The 20929-nt window shown below is 42.5% G+C and overlaps 1 protein-coding gene across 12 annotated transcripts in view; it reads left to right on the top strand.

The window, feature by feature from the left end:
• Apba2 (amyloid beta precursor protein binding family A member 2) overlaps positions 1 to 20929 on the top strand; it is a 252008-nt gene that overhangs the window by 189089 nt on the left and 41990 nt on the right. For all 12 annotated transcript variants that reach the window (XM_021722842.3, XM_078051293.1, XM_078051291.1 and 9 more), the window contains 2 exons: positions 16622 to 16702; positions 17728 to 17764. In XM_021722842.3, coding sequence (XP_021578517.2) covers positions 16622 to 16702; positions 17728 to 17764 — 118 coding nt within the window. The remainder of the gene's footprint in view (positions 1 to 16621; positions 16703 to 17727; positions 17765 to 20929) is intronic.

The following is a 20929-nucleotide window of genomic DNA, read 5'->3' as shown; positions in this document are numbered from 1 at the left end:
CTTGTGGACATTGGGGGAGCTTTCTCTAGAGGTCAGGTGACTCTGGGCCCTGGATCTGGGCTTTAGGCCAAAATGCTGTCATCTTCCATCAGTCGCTGGCAGAGCCTGAACTTGTCCCCAGCAGTAGTGATGGCACCACAGGGTTGCACAGGATATGTGACGTACTGCATTTTGTTAATAGAAGAGCATCCCTGTCAAAGATTTTGTCAAGAGAAAATTATCTTTAGAGCCTGTGGGGAACAAGTTAGACCTGATCTTTTGCTCCTTTGTGCTTTGTGCTAAACAGATGCTAATTTGAGTGAGACTCTAGGCTGGAGAACTGGGGGATAAATGAAAGGGAATGAATGGAGGATGTTGGCTGTTTAAAAGGGCAGGAGCAGGTGAGGTAGTCCCCAGCCAGTTGTGGAGGACCAGAAGGAGGTCTGTTCTTCAGAGAAGAGGCATCGAATGGAAAAGCAGGCAGCTTTGGTCCCTAAGCAGAGTGTGTCCTTGAAGCTAATGCTCTTATCCAATACACCGGAAAAGCTCATTTAAGCTGGCTAATGATGTAGAGCTTTTCTGCTTTCATTCATTCACTCACAAACTGTTTCCATCCAGGAAAGAGCCTACCAGTTCCCAACTCAGGGCTGACCAGGTCCCATATGAACGGGCCCAGTGCTCCTTCTGAGGACTCTATAGGGCCTGGCACATGTGGGCAGGGTCCTCACATCCTGTATTCCCAAGTAGCCCATTTTACACAAGAAACCCTTTGAAATTGGACCCCAAAGAGCCAAAGCTACAAATGATTGTGAAAGCCAGATTCTGCATGAAGAATATGTACCAAGTGGTTTGGTGATGCCTTGTATGCAACCACAGCCCACTTTCCTACAAGCAATCCCTTGCTTCCTTGGGGACAGCGAAGCTGTTCTGAGAACCAACAAAAGCTTGGGTCTAAGACAGGTGCTCAGGGTATCACTGAGTCCCAAGCCTACCTCTCTGTTCCTAGTGTCATCCATGCAGTTAGCGTAAGCATTGCCTAGATTTGAGACTGAGACAAAAAAAAAAAAAAAAAGAATCTGCAAAGAGGAAGGGCAATGTTGGCCCTTTATTTTATTTTTTATATATTTTTTAGTTGTAGTTGGACACAATATCTTTATTTATTTATATGTGGTGCTGAGGATTGAACCCAGAGCCTCGCACGTACTAGGCGAGTGCTCTACTGCTGAGCCACAAACCAGCCCCGAATTTTGGCCTTTTAGACTGTCACTTTTTAAAGTGTGGCCATGGCCTATCCACACAGCATCACTGGGGTGGCCCACCCCAGAACTTCTGAGTCCTAATATGCATTTCAAGGAAATGCAACATTTTGAGAATTCAGTTGGAGGAAAATTGCATAACCTCCCTCTCCACCCTTTTATTTATTGTAAAACTTGAAAAATTAAGTCACAGATACATTTTAAGAGGATAAGTTGAGTATCCCTAATCTCAAAATCCAAAATACCACAAAATGTAAATCTTTTTAGAATACCAACCTGATGCTACTAGTGCAAAATTCCATACTTTACCTCTTGAGATGGCTCACAGTCATAATGCAGGCGCATTCAAAAATACTGTGTAAAATTTCCTTCAGGCTTTGTGTAAAATGTGTGCATGAAGCATAAATGATTTTCATGCTTAGCCTTAGGTTTCATCCCCAAAGAATCTCCTTAATGTATATGCAGATTTTCCACAATCTGAAAAAAATCCCAAATCTAAAACACCCAAATCCCAAGCATTTTGGATAAGGGATACTCAACCTGTACTGAATAGCGCCATCTATTTAGTCATTGCCTCCATGACAGTAAGTATAAATAGAGGTTGAAATGGGAATATAAAAACTACATTTCTGATAGTCCCTGCCACCCCAACAGACGAGCTATTTTAATTTTTCTCTGTTCTTTTTTAGATTATAGAACATAAATAAATACATAGCAGTCATTATATCCCAGCTGTAATTTTGTCATCCGGCTTTTAAAAATCAGACATGTCATAAAATGTTTCTCCATATTGCCACATAATTTTCATGGTTATTTTTAGTGACCTTTTAATCTTTCATTTGGATGATGTGCCATATAATTTATTTGTCTACACACACAGCCATTAGCATGCAGGCTCAAGGTGGCATTTTTCCTTATATGTAAGAAAATAGCTATACAAACTGTGCTTTTTATGGTGCATTACCTAAGGATAAATTCCTGTGTTCCACATCAGTGTTGACTATTTCCCCCCAAACAAAGTACAGTTTGATCCTTATTATCCATGGGTTCCATATTTGTGAATTTGCAGTCTTGCTGAAATTTATTTGAAACCCTAAAGTCAGTTCTCATGACACTTTTGTGGTCATTTGCAAATATGGACAAAGACAAAAAAATTTGAGTCACCTGCTCCCATGTCTCCAGCTGAGACTGAGCAAGGCTTTGTGCTATTGTTTTTCTTCTCATGCTATAAACTTTTCATGATATATTTGGTACCTTTTTTGGGTTTATGTTTTTTGTGGGTTTTGTTGGTGATTTTTTTGTTGGTGGTGGTGACAAAATGACCCCCAGAGCAGTGCTGAAGTGCTGTCCAGGGCTCCTAAAGTACAAGAAGGCTGTGAGGTACCTCATGGAGAAAACAAATGTGCATTTGATGACTTTATTCATGCATGAGTTATGACTGTTGGCCCTGAAAGCAATGTTAAGGAGTCAACAACAATGAGGTGCGTCCAGAACAAGAGAGAGGAAATATATCGATCCACATATCTAGCCACTCTAGAACATGTTAAAGTAGCATCTATAATGTGTGATGCAATTATGAAAAAGACATAAATATGGCTAAATTTGCAGATTGATGGAGATGATAACCAACTTTAATAAAGCCTAATGGACAGGCTGAAAGTCTAAGAAATGTGTGGTCTTATGATCCAGGGTTGGGGATGGTGGGCTCATCTCAGCTAGTGTTTGGCTGTAAAGAAATACTGCATGTAATTATTTGTAAGAAATATCTATATTCAATGAAGTTCCTTTAAACAGAAAAAAAAATACATAAAACAAGGTTCTGTGTTAATGGGTAGACAAAATGTGACTGGAGGCTTACAGGAACATGACCGTATATCTGCCTTAGGAGCAATAATTTAGTGTTCACTAATTCAATGTTTGTGGCAACTTGGCAAAACAGAACTACCATGAATGAAAATTGACTGTATGGTTGCCCCTCAGCATTCCAGGTGGATTGGTTCCAGGACTCCTGTGAGTACCCAAATCAGTACAGACTCCAGTCCCTTACATAAGTTTTATATGTTGTATTTGCATATAAACTACATCCTCTTGTATACTGTGAATCATCTCTAGATAACTTAAAATACCTAATATGTTGTAAAAGCTGTGTAAATAGTTGTTATACTCTCATTTAGTGAAATAATGACAAGAAAAAAAGTTATTATGTGTTCAAAACAGGTGCAGGGTTTTCTTTTTCCCCCTGAATATTTTTAGTTTGCAGCTGGTTGAATCCCCAGATATGGGACTTAGATGCAGAGGGTCAGCTGTATTTGGTTGGCAAATGATTTGGGGAAATTTTAAAAACTTTCCTCTTCTTAGAACTTCATTCATTGCTTGCACATCTCCTGCATTAATTCCCTGAATCACTGTACTGACTGGCCAGCATGCCTGAATATTCTGGATCATTAATCCCTTTTCTCTCTTTGTGTGACCTAGTCTCACATCCTAGGAGATGGATAGCCAAGACACATGAACTTCTCAGACTTCTCCTGTATGGCTCAATTCTAGTATAATTAGACATCAACCTCAAATGGTGGAGATGGGAACTAACCCTTGTCAACATTGGAAACCTTTGCCTCTGCATTTCTTTCTTTTTTTCTTTCTGGAAAGTCAATGGGTTACAGTGAGGTGACAGTGGTGGTGGTGACTGTAGCACCATATGAAGGGTTTTATATATGATTTCAGGAACTTCTAGAACAACCCAAAGATATAGGAACAAGGGTTAGTCCCATGGGACAACTGGTACATTTGATCCCTATGTGGGATAAGTACTTCACCTTTGGTTAGAGTGTAGGAGTGCTAAACAGACTGTGTTTCACCCTAACTTATGTCTGTAGCCACAGCACTATGTAGCCCTTGACAGGCCTCCACAAAAGACAATGTTTGAAAATGTCTCACAGTGTGCCTGTAAGTCCAGCAGCCTGTGAGTGGGCTAGTATCCATATCCTGTGATGGCTGCTTCTGCCCAATTGTGAATTTTCTTGGTATTAAAAGGCTTGCCATGTTCTGCTATTTGCAGCAAGTATGTCATGACACCAGTGAGGTGACTGGTAGACATTGAGGCTCCAGTCTTAAAAATGAGCCAAACTTAGGTTCTGACATGTCCTGATTTCATGAGGGCTCACGACACAGCTCAAACAAGTCTAATAGAAATGATTCACATGACATTTTTCTTAATTTTATGGAGCTGTGTTGACATGAATTACTGATTTTTTATGTGCAGGCATTAAAGAATACATGAGTTAGGACCAGCGAGGCTTGTATTGAGTGTCTCAATGAAAGTGGCATGTCCATTCCTACCATTGTGGTCCTCTGCTGTCCTGCAGTGAGGTGTGAAAGTGAGGGAGGACCTCAGCCAGGTACCTGTAACCTGGCTTTTCTCTCACTGCTCCAGAGTTAAGCTTTGGAGACCTGACAAGCCACTGGGGCACCTCCTTGGAAAAGAGCAGGTTGCTGATTCATGCTTCACTTGGATTGCCCACCTGTGTTCCTGGGGGGCACTGTAAGGACATCTCTATGTCTGGCACCAAAAATTCTGTTCTTGTGGGTCTGTGGCATGGCCTGAGATAGCAGGTGCTTTGAGTGCCTCTGGGTGGTCTACTAAGCATGGCCTGTTTTGGAGTCCCTGTCCCTCCTTTCTTCTTCACCTATAACCTTGTGAAGTCTATCATCAGATAAGGTATTCTGGAAAGGTCTGCTCTGAACCAGAAATTCTGCCATTAGAGATTCATTTCTTTGGACCCTTGGAATTTCCAGGGCTACAGGCATTCCCAGTACAGGACCTCAATGATTCAGTTGGAAGTATTTGATTTACACAAAAGTTGTGTTCTGCAGCTCTATACTTTGGGCCTGCAAACCAAATACGTATTTTGATTTTTGGAGTGTTCATGACTTCTGTTTATCACCTGTGCTTTCTATAAAGAATGCTCTGATAATAGCAAAAGAAGTTAAAATTTAGGGCTGGGGTTGTGACCCAGTGGTAGAGAGCTTGACTCACACATGTGAAGCACTGGGTTTGATCCTCAGCTCCACATAAAAATAAATAAATTAATTAAAGATATTGTGTTCATCTATAATTAAAAATATTTTTTAAGTTAAAATTTAAAAAAAAAGAAGAAAAGAAAATCGATACATCATGTTCAACTTAATACAACAGTTAAAGTGAGATATGCCACAGGGCCTTGAGCCACATTGAACTCACGAGTGTCCATTACTGCTTAGTGTAGAGATTCTTTGACTGTGATCTGACATTTGATTGAGAATTGTTTTGCAAAGGACTTTTCAAGATTGTGATAGGAATACAAGTACCAAATGGGCAGACAAAATGCTAAATGTACAGGTAACCTTGACCAGTCCCCTAGTTGTGAGGCAGTGGCACCTTATATATTCTGGGCCCCATTTGGTGACATGTGAAGCAAGTCTTAGCTCCCACTTTAAAAAAGAGGATGGAGAGAGGAGTGCTGTGTGGTTTTTGGTACCTAGGGACCCCCCCCCATTGGTATGCAGTGGGGTTGCAGGAGTCCAGATGGGGGAGGCCACGCAAAGAAGGGATTGGAGGGTTGCATTATATCTAGGAGAGAGTCGTCTGTCCAAACCTGTTGCACAGGTAAGACGGAGCTGGAGAAAGAGTTTGCAGTTGGTGCTGAGTACAGGGGTTTTCAGGGATACGGGCATGGCCCAATCAGAGGAATTTCCTTCCCAGCTCCCTGCACCTTGGTAGAATTCAGCTTGCTTAGTTCCTCCCACAGCCCACCACCAGGTTCTGCTGCCCTCCCCCTCCTTTGCCCACCTGGGGCATCAGACCAAGAACTTCTGAATCTGTCCATGGGAGAGATGTTCTGTGCCCCCATGTTGCCTGCACAGAGCCCTTTCCCAGACCCTTCCTTTCCCAGCAATGTGAGAGGTGACCTCTGCACCTACCTTTATTAACTCCCAGGACTGCTTTGAAAAATAAAATCTTGCGGCCACAGCCTTCAGGTTGCTATTAGCCCCTCAGCTTGCTCTAACCTTTCAGCCTGATTTTTTTTTCACTTGTTTGTTGAGCCAGCAAAACTGCCAAACTTGATTTTTTTTTTTTAAGAAGCCTTTTGATGACTTATTACCAGCAGTTGTTATTATTATTAGGGAGCAGTTTATTTAGCAGATTGCTTATAGGTCTTTTAAACCTAATGAAAGCCAGGGTTTCTAAAAGAGTAGTTCATTTTTTAAAAGACTTAATTAACTAATTTATATTTATAATTTTGATTTTACATATTTGTGGCTATAGTGTAATAATTTAATCAGGTGTACAATGTGCAATGATTGAATCAGGGTAGTTAGCATTACCAACTCCTTAAGTATTTTTAAAATATTTCCAATTAACAGGTACTAATAGGTCAGGTCGTATAAAGCCCTTTCACTAATAGTCATCTGGAAAGTACCCTCTTGGTCCTTGGAGAGTGTGCAGAGTGCAGTGGTTAGGAATACAGGTGCCAAGGCTCACAAGCCTGGACTCCATCCTGTTGCAATAGTTCCAGATCTAGAACATTCCAGTTCTATTACCTACCACTTGTGGGCTGGTGGGGGGAGGCTTCTCTGGATCTGAGTCTGAGTGGATGGTAAGGGGCATGCAGTGCTTGCCCAGAGGATGATAGACTGTAGTTTATGGGAATCTCTTTTTGGGTGGGGGAAGCAGTTTGGCTACAGACTATGCTGGGCAGGACTAGGGACACTAGTGAAGCAAGATGGTGACACAGGGAGGGCTAAGCTCAGCTGGTAAGACAGTTCAGGAGGAAGAACCAGGACAGGCCAGGGCTGCTGAGGAGCTGATGGAGTGGAGTGGCTGCCACTGGTGTCCTCAAGTTCTTCCCTCTCTGCAAGCCTCTCAAGGGAGTGGCTTCTCCCCGGTAGGGGATGGGGGTGGGGGGTAGATTCTGATCTACTCCCCATCTTAGGGACATCCTCAGCCTTTTTCTGCTTTGCAGTTGTGATTTGAGGGATACAAGACACCCCCTCAGCTCCCATGGCAGCTCTGATTTTTCTTATACCCAGTTTCAAGTTGAAAATGAGCTAAGAACTCTCGGCTTGTTTTCCAGGCAAATATGTTGTGCTGGGGACCCAATGTCCATCACTAATTCCACGTGCTGCCTAAAGCTTTCTTTTTTTTTTTATTATCAATCAACATTTATTTTTTTTTCTTTTTTTATTGTTGGTCGTTCAAAACATTACACAGTTCTTAATACATCATCTTTCACAGTTTGATTCAAGTGGGTTATGAACTCCCAACTTTACCCCGTATACAGATTACTGTATCACATCAGTTACCCTTCCATTGATTGACATATTGCTTTTATAGTGTCTGATGTATTCTGCTGTCAGCTTGTGCAACTTCTCCCTGGTTTGCTCTCATAAAGCCCACTCTCCTCAAAGTTCACTCCCTGCCAGTCTTCCCCTGAGTCCTGCGCTGGCCGGCTCTGCATCTCCTCCAGTCCAGCTGATGCCGATTGGCACCTGTGGAGTACAGACACTGGGGATGCCAAGATGAAAATGGCATAGTCCTGCATTTCCAAACTCTTTCTGGAGGGAGACAGACATGAAGAGACTTCTCTCCCACCTATTGCATCCAGCTGGGACTGGGAACTCAGGAGAGATGCCCACTCAGCTTGGGTGTTCCAGGCAAGCTTTGGGGATAGGCTCCAGAGCCTGTGAGAAACAGAGTGGCTCTGGGACTTTGAGAAGTCAGCCAATAAAGTGAGACTAACCATGGAAGTGCCTGTGTGTCCTCAGCATGGAGTGGGAGTAGAACTGTGATGGGGCCATGACTTCCAAAAGAGGATAAGGGGAAGCAGAGGATCTGGGTTGAAGATAATGGATGGGAGTAGGAGGGAGAAGGGCCATTGGAGATGAGGAAGGGAGCTAGGATAAAATTGGGGCATAGGAGCTGAGAGGCAGAGACATCAGGAAGGCCAAGTGCAGCAGGGCAGGTGGGGGGTTATCTTTCTGGGATGAAAGCACTTTTTGACTATGGCTGCTGGGGTCTGGGGGTAGCCTGAGGTAGGTCTGGTGGATTGGGAGGGCAGAGAGTTGCTCTTGAGAATGGAAGAGGGAGATGGGTGTTGTCTGTAGGAACATATAGGGAAGGACCTAAGAATGTGCTAACAAGGAGAGGACAGTCACTGGGTGTGACTCAAATGCACTCCTTTTCTAATGGTGTATGTCTAGGGCAGATTGTCGGGGATGAAAGAGGAGGCTATAGGACCCAAGGCAGGGAGCTGGCCTGTGTGAAACTCCCCCTCTTTGCTCCTGGAGGCGCTTGGACTTCCCATCATTGGACCCTTGCAGCACCTCACATGTATAAGAGCCTTAGAGAGACAGACATCCAGCTGACAAAGTTGGCTAGTCACATGACATTCCCTGGGAAGTACAGGGCTCCATGGAAGAATTTTTAGAAACATCTGTTTGGGAAGAAAGCCCACACAGCTGAACATTAGATGTAGAAATGCATACTGTTGCATGTGTACACTCACTGAGATGTGACGGCATGACATGGCAGTCATGGGATTTTCACCAAATAGCATTCAGCTTACAGTCAGTGCTAATCAATGACTAAGAAAGGCATGGGCCTATGGTAATAGGGGGCTCATCAAATATAACTCCCAACCCTATGTCAGATAACAGCATGGATGGTGTAGGAACATTAAGCACAACTCAGACACTTGATAAGGAGTGTTTTGAGGGAGGAAATGGTGCATCCTGGAGCAAATGGTAACTTCCAAAAGCTGCCAAGTCCAGGTTTGTAGCCAATCCCACCATCGACCTTCACAGAAGAGAAGCTGGCCTTTCTTCACCTGAGACCAAGCCGAGGCCCGTACAGTTGGAATTGAAGGATGTTCAGCACTAGCAGTGCAAAATCTCATTGTCCAGGTCCTCTTGTTTCAACAGCTAACATGTGACCCAGGTCTGCATCTGGCCCTGGGCCATTTAAGAGGCATTATGGAGGAGACTGCTCCATAAGAGTAGCTCAGGGCAAGATACTGCTGTTGGGGAGGCATTGCCGGTTCACCTGCCTCTCTCCTAGGTATGCCCTCCTCTTTCCTTTGGCCCATACAAGTGGCTTCTTGCAAGTGGCTACTGATTCCACCTTGGAGATTTGTCTGTCCACTCTAATTTCTATCGCAGCGCTACCCCTGCCCCTGACACTTCACACCTAGCCTTTGAGTTCTCTGCTTTTCCTCAAGGCAGCCCTTAGTACCAGCTGGGAGGTGTCAGTTCCTGACCTTCACTTTGAGTGCTCTGGGTTCATCTACTTTGGACCCTCATGCACTCCTATGCCAACTCCCCCACCCAGCATCTTCTTTGTGACCACCCCACACCCAAGCTAATGCCTCTGCACTCCTGTGGTCACCCCTTCTTTCTTTTTAAACATTGAAAATAGAAACTCTTTCTTGCTTAATATCTTATCAATATTTAATGTCAACCTCCCTTTTAAACGCCAAGAAGAATGAAACAGAATGAATTAACTCAGGGAATTCCATCACCTGGAGTCTGAGCATCGGCAGAGATCATGTGGGCTGGTAAGATTTTCAGGCATCTGTGGAAGGATTGTTTGTTGCTCTGTGCCACAGTCATAGTAATGAAGTATGAAAGAAAAGGCTTTTTTTTACATACAATAGGATATTATTTGGCCTTAAAAAGGAAAGAAATTCTGACATTTGCTATTACATGGATGACCCTTGAAGACATTATGCTAAGATTAGCTGGATGGAAAAATTGCAAGTGTTTGCAATCAGCTAACAGATCCATTGGCAGTGAAATGTGCTAAGTGAAATGTGCCAGTCACAAAAGGATAAATAAGGGTGAATCCACTTATGAGCAGCCTAGAGTAGACAAATTCATAGAGACAGAAAGTAGAATGGTGTTTCCAGGGGCCTGGGAGAGGGGAGTGGAGTGTCAGTGTTTAATGTCTGCAACGTTTCAGTTTTGCAAGAGTTCTGCAGATGGGTGGTGGGTGCTGGATGCACATCAGTATTAATGTGCATACACCTAAAAGTGGTTAAAATGGTTAATTTTAGGTTATGTTTATTTACCATAATAGAAGAAAAAAAGCAAAGAAAAAGTTTTGGGTCCTTTGACTTTCTTGAGCCAATTTGGATCATTTAAAACCCAGTTGAATCATCTAAAACCAAGTTGAGCCCATCTGATACTGTGTGTAAGCAGTATCATGCAAACAAACAAAACTATTTATTCTGCCAATCAGAATGAATTTGGTCCATCCACAGCAGAGAGGAGGTAGCCACTCCATTTGGGCTGTGGACTCTGGTGCTGGTGTGTGTGGTCACAAGATGTGGGTCCACACATCTCTGGGAAGTTTCAGGAGGATGTAAAAGCTAAAATGAATCATGAGTAGCACATCACATCTTGAGTGGGAAGAGGAATCTTCCTTTCTCTGCTTCTAGGTCTTGTTCAGTACTGAACATGATTCCATCTTGGCAGGAGTATCAGGAACAAAAGTGATTAAAACTCTTGGGACTATTTACATAAATCATAGGCTCCTGGCTTATTGTAAAGTGGTTGAGGTCATACCTTTTAGAATCATTAAAATAAATGTATATGCCTTGACTTATGATGGGATCATATTTCAATAAACCCATAAATCATATATTGAAAATATCATTAAGTCCAAAATGCATCGCCTACTCTTGAGCTACTGAACATCACAGCTTAGCCACACAGCACACTAGAGAGTGTTGTTTGGTTCCCCTCCGGATGGCACAGCTGATGGGAGTTGTGGCTGGCTGCTGCTGCCTGGCATCGTGAGAGACCATTGGACTGCAGAGCCCACAGCCCCGGAAAAGATTCAAATTAAAAATTAAAAGTAGTTTCTACTAAACAGTATTGCTTTCACACCATTATAAAATAAAAGAAGCAAAAGTCTAAACATCATAAATCAAGAACCATCTACCATTACAATCACTGCTAATGCTACTATTCTCTGTCCTTTCCCACAAGTTTAAGAAAAGCAAATATGTCACTGTATAATAGTCATTAAAGTTAAGCAGGGAGATTTAGTAGTACCTAACTGAAATATTGGAGTCTTCTTTGTATATTAACAAGTGCAACTTGTTTCTCAAATTCTGAATCATAGGTCTTTGTTTTAATGTCTGCAGCCATAGGCAGCGCCTCTGAGTCTAAACGCAGCTGTTTGTTATTTAGGATTTAGAACTAATTCTATTGACTGAAACAAAGGACTCCTTTTCCTATTAGGAGAACAGAGATCTTGTACTAGCAATTCCACACTGGGCATGACAGCCTGCACAGACTTGTCGAAGTTAAATACAGAAAATGCCCCCTGGAAATTGAAGTCCAATATTGACTTAGTACCTGGACATTTACTTTCCTTTTGACTGGGGCACCTTTGTTTCATTCCTTTTTCATATGTCAAGCTAGTTTTCTCAGAATGTGTGTACAGGGCTCAAAGATAAGTGAGGGGCAGCTAGGGGGATTCAGAAGATGTCCCAGGTCAGACCCTCAGGAGAACCACAGGCTCGAGCTGCCAATAAAGCCAAGTGATTGCTTTTTAGCTCTGGTGGGTTGTTGTCATTCAACTCCACGTACATGGGCTTTCTTGCTTTTAGATTAGCCAGATGGAAAAATTGCAAGTACTTGCAGTCAGCTAATAGATCCATTGGCAGAAGGATTATGGAGATTATTATTTTTCATTTTATTTTTTACAGAGCTGGGAATCGAACCTAAGGCCTTGCACATGCTACACATCTGCTGTACCATGGAGCTATACCTGCTGACCCCCATATTTTAAAAATTGTAGTAATAGATACATAACACAAAATTAGTTATTGTAAATATTTTAAATATAGTGAACGATTCAATGACCTTTAGTACCGTGCTGTGCAAGCGCCACCACTGTCTACTTCCAGAGTGTTTTCATCACTCCAAAAGAAGTTTCATTTTCTGTTAAGCAGTCACTCCCTAGTGTTCCCATCCTCTCTTGGGATTTGCCTATTTGTTGTATGTCATATCAATTCAGTAATAATAATAATAATAATAATAATAATCTGTAGCCTTTTGAGTCTGGCTTCTTTCACTTAACAGGTTTTCCAGTTCATCCATGTTGTAGTGAGTGTCGATACTTCATTCCTTGTGGGGCGCTGAATGATACCCCATAGGATGGATAGACCATATTATGTTCTTCCTTTCACCTGCTGCTGGACATTTGGGTCGTTTCTACTTTTGACTAATGTGATTAGTGCTGTTACGAGCATGTGTATACAAGTTTTTTGAGTAGATGTTTGTTTTCAGCTTTGGGGAGTACATAGCTAGGAGTGGAATTACTGGGTTATATGGTCATTTAGCATTAAACAATTCCTCTTTTAGGAATTACAGACAGTTTTCTACAATGGCAGGACAGTTTTCATGCCCACCAAACATACTGGTTACTCCAAAATGAAAACAACGACAACAAGAAAAAACCTTGATTGGGTGATCTCTGGGCTCTTCATCTCTCAGGCCTGATCTCTTTTGTTCACATGTGTACTTGTTTATACCTTGTTTTATCCCGTGGGGGGTTTAAAGCTGGCAGGAGTGCTGATTTCTGTCTCCGTGTGGGCTCGTGAAGCGTGCCAGGTCAGGGCCATTGTTGTACACATCTTCCTGCCCTTAATAAGAGATGCTTTGCACAGTGCCGTCTGCACGACAAGTACTTGCTGGGGCTGGCTGTCTTTGGAAGGTGCTTGATAAGGGGTTGGATTGCAGAGGTGAGTTTGGAAAAATACAATTCTGCTCCAGAATGCTGGGCTGGGAACAAAACATTCAGTGCCTCCCCTTTTCAGGGCTCTGTAAAGAGAGTGAATGATGATAAGTAGATATATCCAGGTGGTCCAAATGGTCGGTGGGGGAGGAGATAGCTCAGCAGGCCAGACACAGAGAACAAAGCCAGGCCTAAGTGGAAGAACCAGCCTGTCAGTCCCCGCCTAAGGCTGCCAGGGTTAGCAAATAACAGTACAGATGCCCAGTTGAATCAGATTTTCAGATGGGTATAGAGTTTTCGTTTTATAAGACAAAAAGTTGAAGAGATGGATGGTGGTGATAGTTGCCCAACATTATAAATGTAGTTAACATCGTTGAGCTGTACACTTAAAAGTAATTAAGAGGGGGTTAGGGGTGTAGCTCAGTGGTACAACTAGGACGTTTGACAACCTGAGTTCTATCCCAGCATGGGAAAAAAAAAAATAGAGGGAGAACTTAAGAGGGTAAAACTTCTGCTATGCACATTTTACCATGATTAAAAAAAATGGATAACAATTATATTTCAGAAAAATAATGAATAAGTTTTGGTATAGATGTATTCTATGAAATATTGTGGGCACAGGGGTTCAGGAGAGGTGTCTCTTCCCTCCCTCCCTCCCTCCTTCTCTCCCATTCTCAGGCCTGCTTAGGGATCTTAAAGGACAGACTGACTGACCAGCTGGTGTCCCTAATGTCTTTTGTCATGATACTTTTAAGCCATGGCTCTGCTTTGAGAAAACGATCACCCTCGTGGGAGTAACTATTAAAAGAATAAATACTTTACCCAAGCTCCTGTTCTCAAGATAAATATCACAGGAGTGACCTGAATTGTAAGAGGAACAGAAGGAAAGAACAAGGGTTGTAATTTTTTTCTGAGGCACATCTGTGACAGGAGGTAGATTCAAGGACTTTTGAAAGAAGATGTCCGTGATCTGAGTTGGACCTTGAAGCTGACCCTGGGGTTTAATGCTCTCAGCCCGTCTGTCCTCGGATCTCTCATTGGGCAGCCAGGTTGGATGGAGGAAGATGTCTTTGTTGGCGGACCAGATGAGCAGGGATGACCGACTCTTGAAAACAGGGAATTTGAACTGATTCCCAGAGAAGGCCATCAGCTAACTGAGCCATTCATTAGCCCTGGGGGTTCTCTGTCACGGAGTCATGTTTGAGGGGGGTAGATGTGACAGTCTAGTGGACTCACTGTGAGCTGGCTTTGAGCTGATGTTCTTTGTCCCTAACTTGAGCTGCAAACATGCTTGTAATTCAGGAGAATGCTTGGAAACATTCTACTTTTATTACAGATGGCATGAGTTGAGTGGGTGGGTGCTAGTTTGCTGTTAGTTCATCCAAAGTAATGCAGGTTATATTGCTGTGTTTTCAGTTTAATCAAGCAGACAAATCAAAATTGACACTTTGAAAAAAAAAAAAAAACCCCAACCTTTAGTTTGCACTAACGGGAGCCAAGATATTTATGAGAATGATTTATTCACATTAGTATATTTTTATTAAGGGCATTTATCTCTGCCCTGGACAGCTGTCCCTGGATTCTAGCAGGTGATCACCAGTCCATGCCATCCTGAATATTAATTTTCTCTCCTCCCATCTCCACAGGAGGGGTTTCCCCACCCCAAGAGCATATTTCACTTCATTTGCTTTACCTCACCGTGTTCTCTGGGTGGGTGGCAGATACAGGTTCCAGCTACTGGCATTGAGAACACCCCGTGGTAGTTACTTAGTAAGGGATGGGACCTTCTTGTCCCTGTTGGGTATGGGCGGGGGTTGAGAGAATCCTGGCTGGTATCTTATTTTGAGGTGTGGCTGGCTGCTATACTTGGGGAAAGGCACAACAGGATTTAAATAACATTTTTCACTTAAGAAGCCAGGAGCCCCAAATCCACATTGGGCCTTGAACCATGTGAATTTCAGGTTCTGCATCCTGTGCTGCCAGCCCTCCCTTTCAGCCCACTAATATGAAAATCAGAGCACCAGATGGGCTTTCCCAAGGAGAAACATCACAAGCCCACCCTCTGCCTCTTTCAAAATCAGCCCTGGCTGTTTATCATGAGATGTGGTTGTCATGGTGATGAGCAGCGCTCACTCGGGAGGGAGTTAGAGGAAATGCTATCATGAACGAGGTCAAGCCTAGGGAGAGCGAGCCATACAGTGGCCCAGCACCAGAGAGTTCCATGGGTGCAACGTGGGGGTGCAGACACCCAGCCAGTGGCCCCGGGCCTACCCATGAGCCTTGTCCTGAAGTCTCACAAAGGCGCAGTGGCTGGCCTGTTCCTAATCTTGTGGGGAGCCACAGTCTCACGTGGCTTCCTCCCTAGAGCTGGATAGAGTCTTTGGCCCTCCCTTTGCCTGAAAAATTAGATGCCACCCCCAGCTTTGGCATTTGTAAAAGGGGTATCATGAACCCAGTTTCATTTGCTGATTGGCAAGCTGGTTTCTTTGGAAGTTTTCTTGGAGATGGGTAGTTCCCTTTAGCCCTCAGTAAGGTAGCATCCAATAATTTAGGGTTTTTTAAAAAATATGATATTAACCCTTTGGCATTGTTTGTGTGAATGTGTGAAGTATGGGCATTTCTCAAAAAATTTAAAAAAAATTTCAATGTGATCCAGTGATTCCACTTGTGTTTATATATCCAAAAGAATTGAAAGCAAGATTGCAATGACATTTTCATGCCTGTGTTCATAGCAGTATCATTCACAGTAGCCAAGGGGTGGAAACAATTCAAGCATCTATTGATGGATGAGTATATAAACAAAGTTTGGTACATATACATCATGGAATATTATGCAGCCTTAAGAAGGGAGGAAATTATGACACCTGATATAATATAGATGAATTTATTTTATTATATTTTTTTAGTTATCAATGGACCTTTATTTTATTTATTATATGGGATGCTGAGTATTAAACCCAGTGCCTCACACATTCCAGGCAAGCATTCTAACACTGAGCCACAACTTCAGCCCCAGTATGAATGAACCTTGAGGGCAACATGCTAAATGACATAAGCTAGTCACAAAGGGATAAACACCATATGATCCCATTTTTCGGAGGTACTTGGAGTAGTGAAATTCAGAGGGACAGAAAGTAGAGTGGTGATTGCCAGGTATAAGGGGAGAGGGGCATGGGGAAGTGTTGTTTATTGGGCACAGAGTTTTCATTCTGTAAGGTGAAATGAGTCCTGGAAATGTATGTTGGAGATGTTTGCACAACAGTGTGAATATACTCAATAGCCCTTCAATCATACACTTAAAAATGGTTCAGTGGTGAATAATGTGATATGTATTTTATTACAATCAAAATAACAATAACCATAAAATTTTAAAACAATTTTAAAAACTTTTGAGAAGTAGAAAGCATGCATATCAACTGCATTACACTTTAATTGAAGGTGAATGTAGGCACGTACACACTCGTACACATATACAACTGCATACCTGCAAATGCATGCATTTTTGTAAAATTGAATCCCATCCAATACTCACGTTTTATATCCTGGTTCATTTCTCTAACATAAAATTCTTTAACTTTACAATTTCTAACTTCCTGGTTTCTAGGTATGCAATGGTTTGGAGCAGCCAAGGAAGCAGCAGCGCTCTGATCTCAATGGACCCATTGACAATAACAACATCCCAGAGGTAATTTTTTCCAAGGGTGAGAGTTCTGAGGCTGGGTCCTCATGATGGAGTTGCTGACCCCATCCATCACAGTTAACTCACTCTCGGTAAATTTCTTGTCTCACCCAGTACCTGGGGAGAGGGTTTTCAGGTCTAGCAAACTTGGGTAGGAAGAAGTAAGGGTGCTCTGGCCTGGGAGAAGAGAAGAAAGGGACTTCCTTGATGATTTGCAGTCACACCACAAAGTGTTCGAGTGCTGCTGATGGTGTGTGTGGGATCATTGATGCTCTCAGATCTTATAGGAACCCATTCTACCCTGTTCCATATACATGTTGAAATCTGTGTTTTGCACTAGTGGTACCATTAATTGGCTTTTAGAGGTAGTTTTGGGCCACTGTAGGATTTTTAAAAGCATCACTGACCTCTATGCTCTAGATGCCAGTAGCTTCTACTCACTAGCCCAGTTTTGACAACTAAAAATGTCTCCAGCCATTGACAAATGTCCCTGGGGGAGAAAAGTCATCCTGGTTGAGAACCATGGTTCTAATTCAAACAACATGGTTTAAAAAATTATTCCATATAAAGTAGCCCTGCAATATTGGAGGTTATTAAAATGAGCTCTTAAGCAAATTATCTCCCCTCTTTGAGTAGCATAATTTATATGAGATGTTCTAGATTTGATGAAATAACTATGCCCCACCATGGAGTGGCATCCATTCTCTATTATCTTGCTTTTTAAAGACATGCTCAGAAAGTTCATATGCCCATCAGTTGGAGAGCCATTGGGTTGTATGGTTTCTGGGCTCCCTTCTAGCTGTTTCATGCTAATCTGAGGGTCCCTGAGTTTTAGAGGGTGTGCTTTAGTGTCTCTGCCAAGCATCATGCTGCCTGCATGAGACAAGCTTTCTACACAGAGCTGACTTCTTGGGAACACAGCCGCTCATGGGGTTAGGCTTTTCCTGGGATGGTACACATCTTAGCCTAGTTTCTATGGACCATCTGTTTGCAACTAGTGTATGTCTCATTTTTTTCCTATTTCCTAACAGACAAAGAAGGTGGCATCATTTCCAAGTTTTGTGGCTGGTAAGTGACTTTGACTTTTATCTCTCAGGGGCAGTTGCATTTTATGTCAAAACAAATGGTGCTTTTGTCCGTGCTTTTCTCCTGCAGAGCTTGTCTAGAAAGCGCCTTTTCCAGCAAGGTGCTTGAGCATTTGGTTCTTTGAGGGCTGCAGAAACTCTCATTGAGTGGGGAAGGGAGGTCCAGCCCATTTGCCTGCTTTGATGCAAGGAACAGTAGACCATTCATGTAATTATACCCTCATTAATTGTATCACAGATAACACCAATGCCTGAATTAATAGATTGAAATGTGTCTGTATAAGCAGCTAATTATGAACTGATGCTTTTGATCAGGGTGGATGTAATGGCTTCCAAACCCAAGCTGTTGTTCTTTTTTTAAACCCTTCATTTCCCTTTCCCCACCCTTGTGTTTTTGAGGAGGCTAATTGTACATGTTCACATTCAGTGAAGAACAAAACTGATTGATCTATTTTGTGTCACTTTTTTTTTGTGTGTGTGTGTGTAGGGGACACCTGCTTGGCTGTTGATAAATCTGCCTTTGTGTGGGCTGCAGTGCATCAGGTGTCCCCTCAGCCTCCTTTTGGGAGCTCCTGTGGGTTGCTTCTAGTGCTCCAACATCAGAGCAAAGAGCCTCTTAAGTAGGATCTTTCTCTGGACCAGGAGGAGGTCTCCTGCCCCTGCTAATGTGTTATAATAAGCAGTGTGATTTTATTAATTCTTTCAATAAGCTGGTAATTAATTCATATGAATATTTATGGGAGTCAAGTAATTGGTTTTCAAAATTAATGACTTTAAAACTTTTCCCCTCTTCTTTTTTAGTAAACAACTAAAGCCTGGGAAACTGAACACACCCACTCCCCAAATTACCCTTTAAAGGATTTGTTTGAACCAGGTTCAACCAGTTCTAACTAGTTTAAAATGAATCAATCAATTCAAACCAATTTTTTCGTATTATGACTGGCTAAATTGCTCAAATTGGATGAAAATCGGTTTTAAGTCGTCAGAATCAATACTTGGCATCCAAAGAGACTCGACTCCATTTTGATCAGTGCAAACAGGCTCAAATGTCTAGCAATGTACATGTGTTTTTTAGGTACGTTTTTCTTGGTTCCAAATAGCTCGAACTCATCTTCATCAAGTCATAAGAGGTTATGAGAGTTCCAGGTCAACTGGTTAGTTACAGTTTTCCAGGACCTAACAACCGGCAGGAAGAGACCCCATATCCCTGTGTCTCCCTGCAGTAGGGTTTGATTTGGTTCCTGATTTATAGCAGGCAACATCTCATAAGCAGCACATGTCTGCACCGTTTTCCCCAGTGGTCAGGAGCCAGGGTGGGTGTGCGCCAGCCCTGCTGCTCTAGTGGAGTTAGGTCTATGAATCTAACAAGTTTTTTTTTTTTCAATGAATAATGACATCATTTGGAAAGAACCCCTTCAAACTGTCTGGGAAGATGATTTGGACATAAAACTTTTCTGGCTTCTAAACCAGTATTATACCTGCAAGAGAGAGGAGTAGAGAGCCATCTGGAAACAGTGTTAATGCCTATGATGCCTGTCTCTAGCTTCTAAGCATTCTGGAAGACTCATTTCTCTGGACCACCTTAGACTCTTCCAGAGCAAATCAAAACAAGGCTGGATGCTTCAGATTCATTCACACTGTCTAAAATTGCTTATGACCAGCTCACACCAAAGGGAACAATCTTAATTTAGAATTGTTCCAGTGGGAGAGAAGCTCTAAAGTGACCTTAAGGAAAACTACATCCCTTTACGTTAGAAAATCCATATTCAGCAATGGACCCAAATCCTACTTAGCAATAGGAAGAGGGCATCATAGGATGATATAAGATCCTAGAATGTGAAAGGACATCCTGAAGTTAAGCACCTTGACCAGTTAGGAATGCATTAGGGCACCAAGTATCAAAACACCCAATCTTAGCTTGAATAAGCAGGGAGTTATGTGTCTGGCACAAAGAAGTCTATAGGTGAGTGGCTGCTCGTTCAGTGGCTTTATGATGTCAGGATTAGCATTTCTGCTTCATCTGGACTTGTCCTTAAGCTTGTCACCTCATCATAACACAATGTCTGGATAGCTACAGCTGTTATTTCCTGATCCAGCTAGGAAGAAGAGGGAAGGCCAAAGGTACAAAACAGCTGTATGGTCTTCCCCTTTGTATTAAGAAATCAAAGATTTACTATAGATAAAGAATGAATGATTTTTTTTTGGCACGATAATCTGACTTTCCATATTTTTTTTAGCCTGCTCCCCAAGTAACCTGGGAGGTAATTTTTTAACTATGTCACTAGGAAGCAATGATGACTCTGATTGGTAGACTGTATTTTTAAGGGGGGAATTTAATACTAAAGAAGTGTCAGAGATTTGGGCTTCCCACAGTGGCAGGCATGTCCCTTTGAGGGTATCCTGGAAGCTACATCAGAGAGTGATTATAAAGGATATTGGCTTCTGAGAATATGAAGCTCTAAAACTGGATGATTTTCACACATCTTCTTGATGGGCTTTTGAATCCTCATAGCCACCATCCAGGGATCCATTGAGATTAGCCGTGTGGACATTACATGGGCTTCTGTATAGATTCCTATAGAAGAGATTAGAGGCCAGTTGCCTTCTGTCTTATTCCCTCTGGGTAAATGGCTCCATGACTGGATGGATATTAGAGAACTCCTGAATCTGAATGTTCAGCTGAATATTGAAAGACCTTGGAGATTTTAGTGTTGGCTGGAGGCTAAGTGGTTTTCCATGAAGGAGGGGAGACTGTCTGGGAATGAGAGTTGAGTGAGCAAGCCCTCGCGTGTCTTCTGCAACACCTGCTTCAGGTGATGAGCATTTCAAACCCCTGTGGCTATTTAGTCCTGAGATGGACCATCAGAAGAACTGGGAAGAGCTCATGTGAATACAGCAGAGAAGTGGGCTTTTCACCACACCCTTGTCTGAGAAGTGGCCTGGAGGAAGCTTTCCTGGAGTACTAATGAGGGACAGCCTCTGACCACCCCCCCCCAATCTATGCTTCATTACAGATTAGATAGCTGTGCATGATAATTAAAAACAACACCAACAATTAAAGTGAGGGCATCTTCATCTTAACATGTATAGGGCTTAGTGTTTCAGATGCTGTCTGTGTGCCAGATCTATCACCTGTTGCCTGCCCAAC

The sequence above is a fragment of the Ictidomys tridecemlineatus genome, chromosome 5 (assembly GCF_052094955.1).
Source record: "Ictidomys tridecemlineatus isolate mIctTri1 chromosome 5, mIctTri1.hap1, whole genome shotgun sequence".
Classification (NCBI taxonomy): Eukaryota; Metazoa; Chordata; class Mammalia; order Rodentia; family Sciuridae; genus Ictidomys; species Ictidomys tridecemlineatus.
The sequence above is the reverse complement of the archived record's forward strand: the minus strand, read 5'-3'. Positions and strand labels throughout refer to the sequence as shown.